The 16,442-nt window shown below is 37.7% G+C and overlaps 1 protein-coding gene across 4 annotated transcripts; it reads right to left on the minus strand.

Annotated features, from left to right (window-relative positions):
* Positions 1-3,950: 3,950 nt before the first annotated feature.
* LOC308697456 (uncharacterized protein) lies at positions 3,951-14,586 on the minus strand. 4 transcript variants are annotated; one of them, XM_081376709.1, is made up of 7 exons: positions 11,608-14,586; positions 10,530-10,695; positions 9,176-9,766; positions 8,253-8,297; positions 6,326-6,367; positions 5,031-5,074; positions 4,730-4,775 (listed from the first exon to the last, which is right to left on the minus strand). In XM_081376709.1, exons 1-6 carry the CDS (start codon positions 11,818-11,820, stop codon positions 5,052-5,054), a joined length of 1,080 nt encoding a protein of 359 aa, XP_081232835.1. In that variant the 5' UTR covers positions 11,821-14,586; the 3' UTR covers positions 4,730-4,775; positions 5,031-5,051. The 4 variants fall into 4 exon arrangements, 3 of the variants coding, with proteins under 3 accessions (XP_081232835.1, XP_081232834.1, XP_081232833.1); XR_014030944.1 differs by having other exon boundaries at positions 3,951-4,775; positions 5,031-6,367; XM_081376708.1 differs by lacking the exon at positions 4,730-4,775 and having other exon boundaries at positions 4,868-5,074.
* Between the last annotated feature and the right edge of the window lie 1,856 nt (positions 14,587-16,442).

Genomic DNA, 16,442 nt, shown 5'->3' on the forward strand with positions numbered 1-16,442 from the left:
CTGTCATGTCATTTTTTTTTTTCAGAGGCTGCCTATGGATCGCTATTTGATTGAGTGTATTATACTGTAGGATATAACTGTTGTGTAATTTTATATTACTGCACAGATGCATTATAGTATGTAACAGAAAAATACACTGTTTTTTTGTTATGATTATTCTTTATTGTATATTATTACAGATGACTTGATTCTCTTTTCTGCTGGAGCTTTTCAAGTGAACTTAACCTCACAGTCCAGTGTTTTTTAAATACAGCCTTATGGCTTGTTTGACAAATATGCATTTGGTGTATTTTCAGTAGTATTGTTGTAAAAGACAAGAAATAAAGTATTTCCAAAGATGAGCATTTTATGTTTTTTTCTTTTTCATCCATTATTATTGAAAAATAAGATTTTATATTTTTATGGTTGATAAAAGTCAATAGCTGGAGAAAAAAAACATCACGTATTTATATGTGGAATTTTTTTTAATTTAACATCACACTGCATTATTAATTCATTACTTTAATGCATGTCTTTTTACTTATTTTCAAACCAACCTGGCTTGTAATTAAACAAGATCGATCTAGTATAATAAGTAATGTGTATCTAAGGTGTGTTAAGGCATGTTACAGTTTTACTCGATTGCTGAAACACTAACCCTAACCCTAAAATTTCAAAACCATAACACCATTCATCAAAAAGCACACCCTTTTCCCCAAACTATAAACACTATTCCCCAGTTTTGACACATGAGTAAGATTTCTTGAACTTTCACTGCAAAACTTTACACACATATCCCTTCATTTATCATTGCCGTACACAATGTTGTAATTTAGAAAGCACTAGCATTCAGCACAGCTTCAGCTCAATTAGCACACAATCACCCAGGAGGAAACACAAAGAGTCAAAACTGGTCACACAGCAATCGAGAACCTTCAATATATCGATGAAAGGGATAAGATGAGAGGGGGAGGAGAAGGGGGAGGGCAAAAAGACAAGCAGTCTCAGATGAGATTTGTGCCTTTTTAGTTGACCATGTTCTTGTCCATGGTAGGCTATGACTAAGGAGGCTGGGCGACGAGTACAGCCAAACTTGAGAGTCACTTCACCGTCGCTTCCATTACAGTTTTTCTCAATTGTTTACACACAAATACTGGTACTTGAGACACAATGAGCACAACATGTAACGCATTCACGAACCCCCTGAACCAATTCTGCGAAACTACAAGGACAATTCCTGCTTTACACTCAAATTGCAGTTCTAAAACCATTTTCAAAACACTACACACAATTCTCTGCTTATGGCACAATTTTCATGCAGAAAATCTCTTGTTTTCACAAGGAACACACTGCCATTCAAATATGCACACTGACTCTTCATATGGGCAAACACCCGTCACACAGTTTTACAATTAACAATCAGAGCTTTAGCATAAAAGAGCAACAGGTCAGCTCTTCAATGGGGCAATGGATGCCAACATTTTTTACTGTAAATGTACACAGGCAATTCTTCTGTTGTTTTGTATGTAGACAACTCTATGTACAACTTTTTAATTGGTTGGGATGTACACTGTGTACATTGTTTTTGTGGGAACAATAAAATGTATTTGTTACCGTGTATTTGTGTGTTCTGAGTATAAAAACAATATTCTCAGATATTTTACAACATTTATGTATGTACTGTCTGTAGTAAGTGTAACACTGAACAAGAAAATACCTAAGTCATTATGATGGATGGAGAAGAAGTGTTTTCCATTCATCATAGTGTTTTACACTGAACACATCAGTGTTCAACTGGTTCTTATAAATGTCTATTCATATGATGGTTTGTGTGTGTCATTTGAAAACAAAATACCATTTTGAGAAGAAATAACATTGTTTTGAATGTAAAGTTTCATTTTGCAGGAGAATTGAGGGGTTTTGCCCATTGTGTGTGTGTTTTTTGATTTGTGTGTAGAGTTCTGAGAATATGAGGCATGCTTTCAGAAAATGTGTGTAAACAATCAAGAAAAACTGTATCAGAAACTTCAGGGAGGAAAAAAGGTACAGTAGGGGTCAGACTGCTCTCTACTGTAACTTTTGAGTGCTGTACTCTGTGCTGTGACTACACATACTGTACATGTATGGTGGCTGTTGCACTATACTACTTTAATGAAAAGAAATGCATCAAATTGCCTCACATACAGATATATGCTTCCATTTTATAAAAAGGATGCATTATCAGTGCTTCTAATTTTGTAGGACACGATGGATTGGAAGAAGTCTGCCTGCACATTTCATTTCATGCGTCCCAGGGGATTTTACCCCCAATGACTGGTTAGGACCAAAGATGGGATGCTGGAGCAGAATCATCTTTATTGGTGTTATTTGGTGTATTGTTTTGTATTAAGGAATGAAAAAAAAAAAATTTTGTTGTGTTTGAATTTTTGAATTTTTGAATTTTTGTTGTGTTCATCATGTGAAAACGTTTTTGAAGGAGAGAACCACAACCAACATCGCTTGCGTATTACCGCATTAGTTTTTGTAGTATTGGTTTGCATGTAGCCTATCTCACCAGTGTGTATTGTAGAGTGTGTTTGTTTTTGAGATTCTACATGGCTCCTAAAAAAACTACAGTTTGTGTATATAGTGATAGTAATGATCAAAATAAAAAAAAATCGCTAGGATCTCAGGTCATTAAGTATATTTAACTGATATTGTAGTTGTAGGACAACCATCAGGGCCATCTCCAATGTACGCTATTTATAAACTACAATTCCCACAAGAGACGCGCCATAGAACTTCTTACAAAGTGTACAAATCAGCCACCATACTTGTAGTTCTTCTGGTTTCCCGACCAGGGTTATAAAAATGTGTCTTTACTATTATATATATCAAGAAACATACATTATACAGCCAAAACATACATTATGCTGCATTTAGATGATCAGGGTGAAACAAAATCGCCAGGATTTAACATCTGTGGTTTTAGCTGGTATAGGCTGTAGCCTACAGTAGAAATGAATTCGAGTTTGTCGGCGGGAGTTTAGTCCTTCAAAGAGCGACCTTTAATTTTTTATTATTATTATTTAATTATGGCCTCCACGTGTTTGTTTTGCCCCCTGCCCTGATGAATGTAATAAACTGCTGTGTATAAATATGTCAGCATTAGGAGACAAAATGTGCGATATACTGTCCAGATCAAGACCTTCACAATAAATCAATATTTGTCTTTTAACTAGTGACAAAAACTGTTCTATTCTAGAAGCTAAAATCATGGTGATCCATGTATCTTTATAATTAAATCAGTGTGTGTGTGTGTGTGTGTGTGTGAGAGAGAGAGAGAGAGAGAGAGAGAGAGAGAGAGAGAGAGAGAGAGAGAGAGAGAGAGAGAGAGATCACGTGTGTGAGAGAGATCAAAGTGTGACAGATGGAACTGGTACTTCAGCCAACAAGCGGCTCCGCACAGTTCTATGCTTTATCTTTTGAAATATATAAAACCATTTATTTTATTTGGATTAAATATGCATGTTTTTTTCATCAGATTTACCAATTGTTATCATTTGTTTGTGCTGGTCAATTATGAACAATAGATAAAACTGAACTGCAAGCAAAAACTTGGGGCCGAGGGGTCACTGTTTCAAATATTTGAGGGGCTCCTCCCCAAACAAATGTAACCTCACTCCAATTTTTTTATAAAACTTGAAGGCCCTGATTAAATTATATATAGGCTACATTTTCATTTAAAAAGAATCCACTTGTAAAGTTAAACAAATTCCACATATAAATATACTCAATGAAGGTTGTTTCTTTTGTCTCAACCACATCATCATATTGTTTTGAATTTGATGTATGGAAAAGTAAAAACAAAAATTATCATCTTTTGCAAGTGTTATCATAGTGTATTTGTGGTCTTTCACAAAAATATAAGTGAAAATACACCAAATGCTTATGTATTGCTTTATTACTCACAAGAGGCTTAAAGGGTGATCAAACAAATTTATTGACAAGGTGCATGACAAGTAGAAACTATATAGTCTTTGGCAATTGGAACACATCGAAACATCGTTCTTTTAAAGGTGTACTGTAGAGAAATGCATGATATGAAGAGGGATATCCCCTACATGGAGCCGACACTGGTGGTGGTGAAGGGGTGAGTAGCAATGCTGAGATCTGGATGAATGTGGAGCTCTTCTCCTGATGAGCACAGCGGAGGGACCTATGACACGATTGGCTCAAGAGGGTTGAGAAGAAAATACATTTGGTTTAAGACGTAAAACGCCCAGTCAGCTGATGAGTTTGGAGTAGAAGAGAGTGAGAGAGAATGTAAAAGATATAAAGTAATGAGTGAGTATAAAGAAGGTCAGTCTTATTTGTTGAACTTCATATTTAAGCTTCATGTCAAACAAGCCATAAGGCTGTATTTCTTAACAGTGCACAGTGAGGTTAAGTGAACTTTGAAAAGCACAGACAACAGAACATGAAATCAAGTTACGCGTCAACTGTAATAAAATAAAAGTGCAATGTATAATCATGAAATATGAAAACATGCTTTTGAATAACATCTGAAGAAGAAAATTCAGTTGGATTAAGTACATTTCTAGTACAGCCCTCTCGAGATTAAACTCCAGGTCACATTCTTGGAGATTTTCACCTTTTCATTACTACAGAAAGATGAGATACGACTTCAAATGCAAAACAGAAACAATTGAATAAATACGCTGAAACCAAAATGGAGTTCAAAACATACATTTTATTTATTTTCATTATTTCGGAGAGAATCCTTTGGCTGCCAGGACTGGGCCCACTGCTCACCACTAAAAACAGAAGGGAATTTTTAGGGAATAACAGTTTAATTTTCCATCTATGAAGGACCACCACCTTCATGCATGCATTAATGGTGGTGGTCCTTCATAGATGGAAAATGAAACTGTTATAGTTCTGTAATGATGTGTGCTTTACACTTGTTATAATGCTTGTTTAATCTGAAACAGAACGGATTAATAGAAAAAGTATTGTAGCCAACCCCCCTATCTCTAATTCATAAAGCAGAAGAACAGAGAAATACTTACCATACTGGACAGGGCTCCCAGTCAACCAACATTTCTGCTTTGCCCTATCAAGAAAAATAAATAAATAATTCCATTCTTAGCATAAGGCTATTATGTCTGGTTATAGGCACTGAGTTTCATTGATACAATGGGTCATTATTTTCAGTAGACACTCCTTTCTAAACTGTAATTCAAAAAAGACCAAACACATAAAAAGCATCTACCTAACAATTATGGTATGTATACTGTAATATGTATTTGCCAACTCACAAGGAAGTTTCTAAATCCTATATTGCACTCTGCATACTGCCTACACTCTGCAGTTCCTTTATGACTGTCTAACCTTTCTCACTCTTTCTCTTACTACACTCCTGATGGGGAAAGCCTCTAGGCGAGTGTGGTAGGAGCAATCTGTGAACAAAAACACGTTTCAAATACTTATTAGTTAGTTTAGGAACAAAATAAACACAACTATGAAGACTTACAACTATGAATCACTTTGTGATTTTCTAGGCTGATATGGCTAGGAACTATACTCTCATTCCTGCGTAATAATCAAGAAACTTTGCTGCCGTACCATGAGTCCAGCAGACGTAATGATATGACGCAGCGCCTGAAAATAGTCCCCAGCTCGGTAGACTAGGGTCGACCATTTTCAGGCGCTGCTACATATTACTGTATTTTGACTGTACAACTATGGGGGAGTTGTAAAATGAGCCTATTTCCAAAAAAAGTGGAGTATCCCTTTAAGTAGGGAGCAGACTTGCAAGGATGACAACAAGTGATGTTTATCACTAATCAAAACATGTACCATGGAACCAAATCACTAATTTCCAATGTGGTATGCTTGCTTGAATAACCATACTACTGCTAAGCCACAGCTCACAACTGAGAATACTCCACTGCTGCTGCTTCTACTACTACAATGCATTTTGGTCAAATTAGACTAATTAAGCCTGTTGGATTTTATAGGTTGTCAATTGTACTAATCTCACTATTACTATTATGTACTACTATTATTATTATTATTATTATTATTACTATTCTATATCTATTATGAATAATCATGGTTATGTGTGCTACGCTGGACTAGCTGGACTGGTCAAGACATTTACATATTGTTGCCCTGTTGCGGGTCGCTAAGTCGCTTTGGATAAAAGCTTTTGCTAAATGATTAAATAAATAAATAAAATTTTGACTAATTGTCTGTTTTAAGTAGTTAAAAAAAAGCAATGGAACTATAGCAAATAAACCGGGGTAAAAGTTGCAATGTATAGCAAAGTATCAATCATTGCATTTACATGCAATGCACTTACTCTTTTGTGACCTTTTCCTTTCCGGCATATGCCTTGGTCCCCCTGTGAGAAAAAACAAAAAACAAAAAAACACATTTACATTAATTAGACAAAATGCACTTTGTAATGTCTTTTCAACATAAATATGTGTCCCTGACTCCCTGGTGTGTCTAGAGAGTAGAGACCCCTGAAATATGGAAAAAGACCATCCTCTATTTCAGTTAATGTGTCTGCAAACACGCTGTTTATATTTGGCTCCACATTTTACATGACATGCAGGCTGAGGCTCATTAGAATAGTAATCATAGTAGGCTTATAGAATACTCCATCTAAAACGACTCGTTTCAGACAGGGTCTGCATAAAGGACCAGTTCAAGATAAATAAGGATTTTTTTTTAAGGATAATGCAAAGCTACTCTAGTGGACTATCAGAACAAAAATATAGAACTGGAAATTAGCATAATAGGTCCCCTTTAAATTCTATTTGCGTAATTCATTTATTTACTTAAAGGGTTAGTTCACCCAAATATGAAAATTCTGTCAGTAATTACTCACCCTCATGTTGTTCTTCCAACCCCGTAAGACCTTCGTTCATCTTCGGATCACAAATTAAGATATTTTTGATTAAATCTGAGAGCTGGATCACATTTCCATAGGCTACTAAGGGATTGAAACTTGCTGGCCCAGAAAATGTATTAAAGAGATTGTTAATATAGTCCAAGTGACTCCAGTTGCTCAATCTTAAAGGAGTCATAACCTGTAATTTTCACTTTTCCACGAGAATCAATGTATGTTATGATTGCCTAACGATTATACACTGGCCGGGAAGCCGATATTTAAAAGTGAAGCGTTTGTTTACCCCAGGATTCATCAACCAGCAAGCGTGCACGCGCACTCAAATACGAGATTTTAATTTCAGCCCCGACTTGACGTCATGACGGGGCAGGATATACCATATATGGACACCGCAGACCTATGCCGCGGGAAGCCTGCCCTGCCCCTTACCCCCTCATATTCAATTCAGTCGCGAAAGATGCAGAAACGTAGTGCACACGTGAGTTGCTCTGTTGTTGACTGCCAGAATCAACATGTAAATGTGTTTTCTCTACCAAGAACGGACCTAGCTATCAGGGACCAGTGGATTAAATTCATTTTTAATGACGCGGTTCCTACAACCCTTCCCACTGGCTTAACGTTTGGTGTCTGTGCTAACTAAACATTTTACGCCGGAATCCTTCACAAATTTGGGGCAATATCAGGCGAAGTTGGCATCGAAGCTCGGGAAAAAGGGGCCATTTTCAACAATCAGAGACTTGCCTGCAATTGAAACGGTAAAGGCCCGTTCACACCAAGCACGATAACTATAAAGATAACGATAAAGATAACTATATATGTGTCCACACCAGCGACCGATAACGGACTTTTTATTCTAAGCACGCGCGCGCCCGGATGATCCAGATCCATTTTAAATGCGCGAGACCTTTAAATTAGAATGGATTCTGATTGGCTGTCAGTGTTTTATCGTTCGACAGCTGGAAAAAAATCGTTCTGAAAGTGATCCCTATGATATCGTTCCTCATATCTTTATCGTTATAGTTGTGGTGTGAACTCTGTTATTCTTTAATATGGAGAACGATTTTTAGAATTATATCTTTATCGTTATCTTTATAGTTATCATCCTTGGTGTGAACGGGCCTTAAGACTGTGTTTTTATTGCTCTACTGTGTGTAACAAACAGCAGCTAACTGCTAATGTGGCTATTGTATGCTAGCGGGAGTATTAGCTTCGAGGTAAACATGAATGTTGGAACAACATGAGGGAGAGTAATTACTGACAGAATTTTCATTTTTGGGTGAACTAACCCTTTAAGAGAATCTGCTTGACTAATGAGCTATGGTAACAGTTATCAGAACCACCAATAATTACCCAACAAACATTATTTACATACCTGACTTTTTCTTTTTGCGACTTGCAACTGTGCCCCTGGCTGACCCTGTGAAGACAGCAATGGGTTTGGAGAAAGAAAATTACTCATATACCAAATAAATCTTTAACTTATTATTTAAAATACTGAAAGACCACAACGTCGCACAAGTGTGGCAGTACATGTATTAATAGGTGTAAAGTACATGTAGTCTTATTGCGATTGAATTAAGGTTGCTCCATTTACTCCACGTGTTTCACTTTCTCGCTTATGTCCATCCTGTTTGTGATAATCCTAATTTGTTTCAACAAGAGCTGATCCTTCGCTGACTTGATCAAGGAACGCAAGGGGTGGGAAAATGGTGGTGTGGTTGTGAGCATGAAATGTGCTCATCAAATTTCATAGCAATCTGATAAATTGAGATATGTTGCCTTCAAGTTTAGTGTGCATGGGACACTGACATTCCCAATTATTTTGAATATTCAAATTATCCTAATATCTTTAATCTTTAATTTTGGCCAAGTAATTTCAGCATTCGATTAGTAGCATTTTTTTTTACTTTTAGATTTATAATAGACTCACAAAATTCCTTCCAAAAGCCCTAGTACAGAATCGGATAGACCATCTAATTATGTAATATCAGATCAACTTTTCTAGCAGATTATCCATGGAAAATGAGAACCTTGTGAGTTTTAATTTATCAACCAGCAAAAAAGTTATAGCATGGTGTGTTTGAGTTCATTTCCCCTACTTGACATCATGCATCCTGCATTGTGACTATTTCACATGCACACATTGCAATGTCGATGCTGAAAAGAGCCCTAACCTGCATCAAGCTCTATGGGGGAAATAAACTGGAAGTCAAGTAAATTCAAGGTAACCCATTGGTCAAACACTTTAGGCCTTTACAAATATAAACTGTAACTCTTTAAATTTGTTCTAATTACCTTGCCCCTCCATTGGGCTCGTCTGCTCCACCTGCCCCTCCACAGGGCTCGTCTGCTCCACCTGCCCCTCCACAGGGCTCGTCTGCTCCACAGGGCTCGTCTGCTCCACCTGCCCCTCCACAGGGCTCGTCTGCTCCACCTGCCCCTCCACAGGGCTCGTCTGCTCCACCTGCCCCTCCACAGGGCTCGTCTGCTCCACCTGCCCCTCCACGGGGCTCGTCTGCTCCACCTGCCCCTCCACGGGGCTCGCCTGCTCCACCTGCCCCTCCACGGGGCTCGCCTGCTCCACCTGCCCCTCCACGGGGCTCGCCTGCTCCACCTGCCCCTCCACGGGGCTCGCCTGCTCCACCTGCCCCTCCACGGGGCTCGCCTGCTCCACCTGCCCCTCCACGGGGCTCGCCTGCTCCACCTGCCCCTCCACGGGGCTCGCCTGCTCCACCTGCCCCTCCACGGGGCTCGCCTGATCCACCTGCCCCTCCACGGGGCTCGCCTGCTCACCTTCTTCCGGTTGCTTGTTCTCCAATGGGTCACAGGGTGTGAGATGCAGCGTAATCAGCTGATCATCATTGCCACTGGAATCCTGGGTCCAACCTGTGCAAGTTAAACAAGTGTTGTGTTTTGCTTATTTAAAACATAGAGGTTAACCATAAGCTTGATCTGTACCTGTTTTAAGTTTTAATCTGTTTGAATCATATAGGCCTAGTCCAAATTTTGCCCAACCAGATTTGAAGGCACTTTTGATTGCAGGAGAACTATTGAGTGTCAACTGGATGTATTAGATATCTGCAATATATTTGATTGATTTCCAATGACTATAACCAATACAATATATCTTTAAGTCGGGAAAATAAAACCCAAACTGCTCATAATATCTATTCAAAAAATGACAAGTATAATGTTTGTTTACAGTCTGGGTTATGCCTCAAAGTTAGTAGCAGTGTAAGTTTTTGGTGTATCCAGCCAACATTTGATTGTTTTCTTTTTCTTTGTGTTATTTCTGGTAATGCTCTACATTTTAGCGCCGTCCTTGATATTGTTTTATTGAATATATATATATATATATATATATATATATATATATATATATATATATATATATATATATATATATATATATATATATATATATATATATATATATATATATATATATATATATATTATCATTTAATTCATTGACCCAGTAACCAAAACGTGTCTTTGCGAATTTCATGTGTTCAATTAGTATGTCCAGATTTTTGTGATTTACAAAAAATTAAGCTCAATGTTAAATCTCCTTTAAGATAATAAAATCTTTTGCGCTCTCAACACAAATTGTGAACTGTGACTTTAAGATACAGTGCATGCATCTCACCTTCACAAAGGTATTCATAAAATGAACCTATCTTCTGAAGGTAGTCCTGGGCATAGGCGGAGAGGGTGCAGCGAGGGGTTAATATTTCACACTTCATTTCTTTTTTTTTGTTCTCCTTTCCAAGAAGCAGAACTGGCTTGTATCCAATGGCATGGAGTTTCTCAAGCTGCAATGACAACATTGTGTATTTTTGCTGTTTAATGAAATAGAAAAACAACATAAAAAATAACTAGGAATATTAATTATTAAGAAAATATAACATTATTAATGACAGCATCCAGGTTACTGCCATTCAGGATTTTTAACCTAATAGTGAGTTTTGCTTTTGTAAAACCAAGTATGTGCAAACAGGAAGGCTCATACAGTAGAAGCAAAAAAAACAAATATATATAGAAAATAAGGTTAAAATATAACTTTTTGTAATATTAGGAGCTTGGGTTTTGCACCTACGTTGATAAGATTATGTAGCCATTGTGCAACTGGACAATGACAATCTAAAGATTTATTTTAAAAAGGCAGAACCTTAGTGATAACATGACCAAATGGGTGAATGCTGCACATATTTACAGTTGACACGTGCACATTGTTGTTTTGAGTAGTACAGTATGAATGCAGTTCATTTGTTATTTCTCATCCACTCGATAAGAAAGTTTGATTATTATATTGCAATTCTGTCACAATACATGCCTGTATTTGTTATGAACTCAAGAATTCCTGAGTATCAATTATATTTGCTGTGTGTTCAAATTTTGCTCTGGTAGATCATTAAGGTCTGTGATGTGTTATGGTGAAGATGTGTTTACTTTAGGGTATTAGCCTACCACTAAAATAAAAACTAAAAATCACAATTACATCTACCTTCAAATTTGATAGTTAAATTGTACTTTTAAATTAGTTCTGATGACACAGGGAGGACAAAGTATCATTAGAAAAAAATAATTTAACTTTATCTATATTGGCAAAAAATACTGTCTTTCTGACCTTGCGCTGGCATGCTCACTTAATAACAAATGGTACCACTGAATGTACTTCCTAGATGATCTGGAAAGTTTAATGTCATGTATGAAATTGTACGTACCAGGATATTGGCTTCATCCTTGATGGATGCAATGTTGTGGTTTTTCTTACGACCAACCACCCATTCATCTCGCTTCTCATCAAACCTCTGAAGCTTCTTCTTGAGGCGCTGCTTCTGAGGTTGCTCCTTTTTACAGTGTGAACAGACCTTTTGTGCACAAAATAAAATGCCCTGACAAAAAGGGCAGTTCTTTTTTGTAGACCCCCCCGGCATTATAACAGTCAGATACAGACAGACAGACAGACAGACAAAGATGGATAAGAGACAAGTAGACAAAGACAGACAGAGAGAAAAGAACGAGCAATAGATAAAGACTGTGAGATAGATGGAGAGAGAAATATAGATATTGAGAACAGAGAGAATGTGAGATATAGAAAATAAAGAAGAGATTGAGGTTGGCTCTTAAAAGTGCCTTTGGGTTTTGAAATCAGGTGTGGCTATAGGTTCGGACAGGTGATGTGTTTGACAGGATCTGCATGGAGAACAACAGAAAATGTTGATTATGTAGTGTTTATGTACCCTATTAATGACCCTAATAGTGAGTGATTCCCATTTTCTTATAAATACTTAAAATAAATAAATACAGATTCACGTTGCTCCTATTTCCTGTGCGCGTAATTTTTTTTTAAAGGCGCGCGCGCGTAACATGTGCCTGGGGTTCGACATCCCAGATTAAAAGGCAGCGTTATGTGCAGTATAAGTTTAGACCAAGTGATAATATTGTTATTACTGACACATTACAGTGACACTGTGGGTGAACCACGATGATCGAGAGAAAATTACATATTTTAGATAACTAACGTTAGAGTTAGCATGTTGAAGTTGGCTATCCATTTAGCAAGCCTAATTTCACAGGATTTTTTTCTGATAATGAGCAAACCTTGGACGGGCTTTAATTCGTTGCCCTAACGTGTAAATCATGTGAATCTAATATGGCAAATGCATCAATTATTTATAGCAAAACGTGATCGTTACGTACGAATGAGCCTAGCAACTTACCTGGAAAGTGGTTTGAGCGCAATGAGAAATCACTGAAGAAATCACCCAATTACAGGGCGGGCTGGCTCCGTCTCCATAGCAACGGAAGCTGATGATCATGGGTAATACTGGAAACAAATAAAACTGATGGCCATAACACATAGTATTGTTGAATTATCAAGCACACTTTCGCGTGTGTGTTGAAAAAAGATGAGGATATCATTAAAAGAGAATCGGTGGCGGGTCCTCAGTTTTATCTGTCGTCATCACCATAGTAACGGTCGATAAGGCTCGTGGGAAATGTAGTTACTGTTAGATTTGACACGCCAAACCGATGGAAAACCGGTATTTTTCAGCAAAGAAACAGGAATATTTAGAAGCAATAGCCGTAACTCAACTTTGCACTCGCATTCAGGAATAATATACATATTTTTTTAATGTAAGGAAGCACTGACGATGGTTTACAATGTTGAGTAGCCTACCGATTATAATTTAAAAAGCAATAAAACAAGGATTAAAATCTCCTGATTAAATGATGGGCAAAGTAGCCCCTAAAGTTTTCTAAATGAATCACAAAAAAAAATAAAAATAACAATACTGTGTTTCGAAAGAAAAACGTGGTGCAGGCACGAAAAAGACGTCCCATTGAAATACATTAGATTGAAAGTCGTGCTGAGTGACACGAAAAAAGGAAGGAAATTCGTGCCCATGGACACGAATCAATTTGTGTTGAGTAGCCTATACCGAATATAAAGTAATAAAAACGAGGATTGAAATCACCTGATTAAATGTTGAGTAATGTAGCCCTTAAAGTCTGCAAAATTAATAACAATTGAGAAAAAACAATAGCCTACCGTGCTCTCGAAAAAAAACGTGGTGCAGGCACGAAAAATACGTCCCATTGAAATACATTAGATTGAAAGTCGTGCTGAGTGACACGAAAAAAAGAAGGAAATTCGTGCCTATGAACACGAATCAATAGATTCATGTTGAGTAGCCTATACCGAATATAAAGCAATAAAAACGAGGATTAAAATCACCTGATTAAATGTTGTGTAATGTAGCCCTTAAAGTCTGCAAAATTAATAACAATTGAGAAAAAACAATACGGTGCTCTCGAAAAAAAAACGTGGTGCAGGCACGAAAAATACGTCCCATTGAAATACATTGGATTGAAAGTCGTGCTGAATGACACGAAAAAAAGAAGAAAATTTGAGCCCATGGACACTAATAAATAGATTCATGTTGAGTAGCCTATACCGAATATAAAGCAATAAAAACAAGGATTAAAATCTCCTGATTAAATGTTGTGTAATGTAGCCCTTAAAGTTGGCAAAATGAATACCAATTGAGAAAAAACAACTCTCGAAAGAAAAACGTGGTGCAAGCACGAAAAATACGCCCCATTGAAATACATTAGATTGAAAGTCGTGCTGAGTGACACGAAAAAAATGAAATTCGTGCCTTTGGACACGAATAAATTCGTGTTGAGTAGCCTACCGAATAGGCTACAATACAACGAGGATTAAAATCTCCTGATTAAATGTTGAGCAATGTAGCCCTTAAATTTTGCAAAAGGAATAGCCAAACATTTGAGAAAAAAAATAGTGTGTTCTCGAAAGAAAGACGTGCAAGCACGAAAAATACGTCCCATTGAAATACATTGAATGTCGTGCTGAGTGACACGAAAAAAATAAGGATATTTGTGCCCTTGGACACGAATAAATAGATTAATGTTGAGTAGCCTACCGAATATAAAGCAATAAAAACGAGGATTAAAATCTATTGATTAAATATTGAGTAATGTAGCTCTTAAAGTTTGCAAAATGAATAACAATTGAGAAAAAAAACAATACTGTGCTCTCGAAAGAAAAACGTGGTGCAGGCACGAAAAATACGTCCCATTGAAATACATTAGATTGAAAGTCGTGCTGAGTGACACGAAAAAATGGGGAAAATCGTGTCCACGAACACGAATCAATAGATTAAATTTCGTGACTATGTCACGAACTGCCGTGAGACTGGGTTGAAATTACAGGTTTCTCTCTTTAGAACACGTGTAGTATTGTTGTACCATGGTGCTTTAATTTTCTCTCTGACCTTTTTTAGTCTCATAGGTGCAACAGTATCCAATGTACCAGAGAGAATGGTGCTCATAGTGATGGTTAGTTCCTCTAGTTCATCTGTTTGTTTGGGTTCAGGCAGCAGCTGAGACATATCCGATGAGCAATTTGAAAAATTATCTATGGTGGATGGAAGGATTGTTCTGCCTAATCGATAACGTGGCGCAGCATGATATATTACCGGGGTATGTAATATGCAAGTTACCATGTAATGGTCAGTGACATCGTCACTTTGCGGAATGATATCTATATCGGTTGGATCGGTTCCACGTGATATAATTAAATCGAGTGTATGATTAAGACGATGAGTTGGTCCGGTAACGTTTTGCTTAACCCCAAAGGAGTTTAATAAATCTATAAACGCAGCCCCTAACGTATCATTTTGATTATCTACGTGTATGTTAAAACCTCCAACAATTAATACTTTATCGACATTGACCAATAGATCTGAGAGAAAATTTGCAAATTCTTTTAGGAAATCAGCGTAAGGCCCAGGCGGTCTATATACGGTAGCCAAGGCTAGAGATAATAGGGATGTTTTTCTTTCATCTAAGAGCGTAACATTTAGTACAAGTACTTCAAATGAAATAAACTTATAACCCGTTTTCTGAGTAACACTAAGAAAATCTCTATAGATAGTTGCAACACCGCCGCCGCGACCAATCAGACGGGGCTCGTGCTTATAGGAGTATCCTGATGGAGTAGACTCATTTAGGCCGATATAATCATTTGGTTTAAGCCAGGTTTCAGTAAGGCAAAGTACATCGATGCTATTATCTGTGACTATTTCATTTACAATAACTGCCTTAGGTGTGAGTGATCTAATGTTTAAAAGACCTAGCTTTAGAAATTGTTTTTGTTTACTAATAGCAACATTTTCTGTTTTAATAACAATTAGATTTTTCCTAGATCCTGCAGTAGATTTATTATTTGATCGCACTAAACGAGGAATAGACACAGTTTCTATGCAATGTTCTACATTAGTATTAATATCAGTTAATTTGGTGCAGCAGAGACTATGATTTGGACTTTTGGTTACTAGTCAAAAGGTATTTAACATTTTGGAGATGTTATCTGACAGAAGATCCGATCCGAATCTGTTTGGGTGTAAGCCATCAGCACGGAAAAGCCTAGGACGCTCCCAAAACAGATTCCAATTATTTACAAAGAGCAGTTTCTGCTCATTGCACCATGACGTTAACCATTCATTTAGTGCGAATAATCTACTAAACTTGTCATGTCCTAGTCGGTACGTGGGAAACGGTCCTGACACAATGATCGTTATATCAGGCGATGTGCTGCGTACCGTATCGATCAGATTCCTGAAGTCTTTCTTCAGAACTTCCGTCTGGCGCAGCCTGATGTCGTTCACTCCCGCGTGAAATACCAAAGTTCCGACGCGCTCGTTATCGTTCAGAATATCGGGAACGTGAGCAGCGATTTCAGAACCACGAGCACCAGGAAAGCAGTGACTGTGCACCTTATTTTTACCTGATGTAGCATGGACGTGCCGAACAATGGAATCACCGATGATCACAGCATCGCGTTCTGTTTCGCGAAGAGGGGAGAAGCGGTTTTGTGTGGATAACTCGAAAACCGGGAGGGTCGGAGAGAGTCTTGGTCTAGACTTGACTCGCGTCTTCCGCTGCGGAAATATCCAGGCTTCGTGGTGGCGTGTTGGAGCCGGAGTGAACGAGACCATGGCTGATCGCGACCTTGGCGCTTGGGACCGAT

The sequence above is a fragment of the Scardinius erythrophthalmus genome (genome assembly GCF_964197995.2).
Source record: "Scardinius erythrophthalmus genome assembly, chromosome: 10".
In the NCBI taxonomy this organism is placed as follows: domain Eukaryota; kingdom Metazoa; phylum Chordata; class Actinopteri; order Cypriniformes; family Leuciscidae; genus Scardinius; species Scardinius erythrophthalmus.